Below are 3,587 nucleotides of genomic sequence, written 5' to 3' on the forward strand. Positions count from 1 at the left end.
ATATTTTGAGATTTTCAAATTTGACCCTCTTCAATAGCCTTGGGGATAAGCTATTTATGAACAAATTTTGTAGTAAATTCATAGAAACTTTAGTCCTGTATCTTATAGAATAATTGTTATTCAAAATAGTTGCACTGAATAAACAACTGGAAAATAGTTGTCAAGGTTAAATTGTATTCAACTAGATGTTTCTTTACTTCAGCTATGTGGTTTTCTAAAATTTCATATGTAGGTTGTTGGTTGCTGTGACTTTTGATTCGTCAACATACTATGGTGCTTTTATCACGATGCCCCATTCACACAAGGGCAAAGCAATATAATGCATTAACCTTAATACAGGGAGGATGTTCTCACTGAGAAAAATATCCTTTATCTTTACCCTGTGGATCTTGAAGAAAGGTCACAGGTGTCATAATAAAGTCGTATAAAACCCCAGGTTAACTATCTTTGTCTGTTTGAACATAACATCTTTAAAAATATCTTTTGCCATATAAACCAGCAACAATAACTATGCCACATATTGTGTGACTATGTTGTTGAGTCATACGCAGTTGCCTTTTATGCATCACTTGTCATGGTCACCATGGCAAGAGCATAGTTTTATAAAGCTCTTGTCATTTCATAAAATGGTAAGGTTCAAAGTGAAATTTCAACACTTGCAGCACAAATACCATGTAGCAATGTTAGACACTTTCCAACAGAGCTTTTCTTTTATGAAGAATATATTAATTAATTTGAATTAAATTCACAACATAATTTGAAACAAAATTTAAATTGTAGAATTTTCAAGTGCATCATAAAATATATTTTGCCTCTTCTTTAAATTGTAAATAAAATATTGTTCCCATCAGTCACTGCAGACTAGTCAATGCAGTGTCCTTTTATGAAGATGGCAAACAGGGTTAATAAATTACAGTGTTTTGTTGCTATTTAGCATCTGGTTTCAAATTTTCTTTCAATATTTCCTTTTTGGAAACCCCTAGAGCATTATAAACTATGACACTTCAAAGATATTATATTTCTCTCTTCTAACATAGACAATTGATTTTTTTGTTCCAATGTATAAATGTGGCACTTTAAAGTATCCAGGAACTTATCTGTATCTCATGTCTATGTGATATAAATATTAGTTCCAATAACATTGTTCAATAAATTCTAATACTCTATTCACAATCAAGATAATTTTGTACAATGACATGTCAACATTTAGATCAAATTATTATAAATAATTTTAAGAATTTTTTCTCATAATTGCAGATTAAAAACGAAAACATGTTAGTCTCACCTTCCTCTTGAGAATCATGCAAAATCAGAGCTTTGTTGGAGAGTTCATTCTCCTTGGGCTTTCACAGAACCCAAAAGTTGAGAAAATACTATTTGCTGTATTTTTGTTGGTCTACCTTGTAACTGTTGGGGGCAACATGATGATTGTGGTGACCATTGTCTGCAGCCCTGCTCTGCTCGGCTCCTCCATGTACTTCTTCTTGGCATTTCTGTCCTTACTGGATGCATGCACTTCTTCTGCAATCATACCTAAGATGACTGTGGATTTGCTCTATGAGAGGAAGACTATCTCCTTTGAATGTTGCATGACTCAACTGTTTGTTGTCCATTTCTTCCCTGGAGCAGAGGTGATTATCCTGGCAGCCATGGCCTATGACCGCTATGTGGCCATTTGCAAGCCCTTGCACTACTCTTCCATCATGAACAGGAGGCTCTGTGGCATTCTGGTGGGAGTAGCCTGGATGGGGGGCTTCTTACATTCAGTTGTGCAAATTATCTTCATTTCGAAGCTGCCCTTCTGTGGACCCAATGTTATTGATCACTTCGTATGTGACTTATTCCCTTTACTGAAGCTTGCGTGCACTGACACACACATTTTTGTCCTTCTGGTGTTTGCCAACAGTGGGTCTATTTGCATCATCATCTTCTCCTTGTTGCTCGTCTCCTATGATGTCATCTTGTTCTCTCTGAGAGCACACAGCTCTGAAGGACGACATAAAGCTCTCTCCACCTGTGGATCCCACATTACTGTTGTGGTTTTGTTCTTTGTTCCATGCATATTAATATATGCTAGACCTGCATCTTTAATCTACTTTGAGAAAAACATGTTTATATTTGCCGATGTCCTGACACCCTTGCTCAATCCTATGGTTTATACTTTCAGGAATAAGGAAATGAAGAATGCCATTAGGAAAATGTGGAGGAGAATAAGAGTTTCTGATTTATATTAAAATATTTTATTTACAGAATATGAGAGATTGTTCTTCAGTTGGTAAGAGTGTTTTCTGTGTGATCATGAGGACATTTTTTGAGATCCCTATTTCCTGTGTCCACAGCCATGCAGAGCAGTGTTATTTTAACACAGTGCTAGAGAAGAGGAAAAAATGTAGATCTAATTGGCTCTGTGGACAGGTAACCTAACACTAATATTCTTATGATTATTCTATAAAATACAAAAGGAAGGAACCCTGTCAAATTCAATTACAGAACCCAACAAGAAAAAATAATGCTAATAAATCTACCTGATGAAAACAAATTCTAAAGTCCTCAAAATATACTATGCTTGCAAAGAGAATTTAAGAATACCACAAAAAGATTCTTCACATTTAACATCTTGATTTGCTATGAAAATGGCTTTGGTGGATAAATATTAGTAAACAGATAAACATAATCTACCATATTAACAGACCCAAGGAAAGAAATAACTACCACACCAGATGCAAAGTTCCTTATCAAAAATTCAATCTCCATTCTTGACAGAAGTCCTAAACAATCCAGGTATTAAGGGGACATATCTTTCCATAGTATAGGCAATATTAACAAGCACTTTCCTAATCTATGGTATATGGAAAAAATTCTGAACTTTCCTACTAAAATAAGGAATAAGATAATGAAGTCCAATCTTAGTTCCTGTAAAATACTGTGCTTGAAATGTTAGTTAGAAGGGTAAGACAAGGAAATGAAATGGTTTTATACAGAAACAGAAGTAAAAATATCCTTTTATGTAAATGATATGATTATACACATAAAATACCATAAAAACTACACCAGAAAAGTCACCACATCTGATAAATATATTCAGCAAAATAGCCAATACAAAATGAATACAAGCTCACTGGACTTCCTCATATAGCAGCAAAAATATACTGATAAAGAAATCAAGTAAACATTCCTGTTCATTCTAGTCTAAAATTTATCTTGTGATAAATCTAATTAAGGAAATGAAAGACTTGAACAATGAAAACTACAAGATACTGAAAAAGTATTTGAATAGCATATGCTTTGACATACACCCAAATAATTCTATACTCTACTACAAAATATCTGCTCATCCGTGTTCATTCCTTTTCTATTCAGAATACCCAATAAATAGAAACAAATCAGATTCACAGCAACTAATAAATGGGCAATGAAAAATATCAAACATTCCATGTTCCCCTCTTGTGGATGCTAGCTTAGAATTGTTAGATATGTGTGTTTAAATTGCAGTACTCCTAGACATCTGGCAACCAGAACAGGCCTTGAGAGGGCACGTTTAAGAAAGGAGGCATGGAATGCAGGTGGGATGAAGGAGAAATGGGGAA

General features: G+C 34.4%; 1 protein-coding gene across 1 annotated transcript; it reads left to right on the top strand.

Moving 5' to 3' along the window:
* Positions 1-1,301: 1,301 nt before the first annotated feature.
* Positions 1,302-2,234, top strand: LOC103734244 (olfactory receptor 4C15-like). Its single transcript, XM_008833129.1, has one exon. It carries the CDS (start codon positions 1,302-1,304, stop codon positions 2,232-2,234), a length of 933 nt encoding a protein of 310 aa, XP_008831351.1.
* The last annotated feature ends 1,353 nt before the right edge of the window (positions 2,235-3,587 follow it).

This window comes from Nannospalax galili, unplaced genomic scaffold (genome assembly GCF_000622305.1).
Source record: "Nannospalax galili isolate Female #2095 unplaced genomic scaffold, S.galili_v1.0 scaffold2736, whole genome shotgun sequence".
NCBI classification, from domain to species: domain Eukaryota; kingdom Metazoa; phylum Chordata; class Mammalia; order Rodentia; family Spalacidae; genus Nannospalax; species Nannospalax galili.

Bases quoted from the DNA above. Each gene is read 5' to 3' on its own strand.
- LOC103734244 (XM_008833129.1), top strand. From the start codon at position 1,302: ATGCAAAATCAGAGCTTTGTTGGAGAGTTCATTCTCCTTGGGCTTTCA.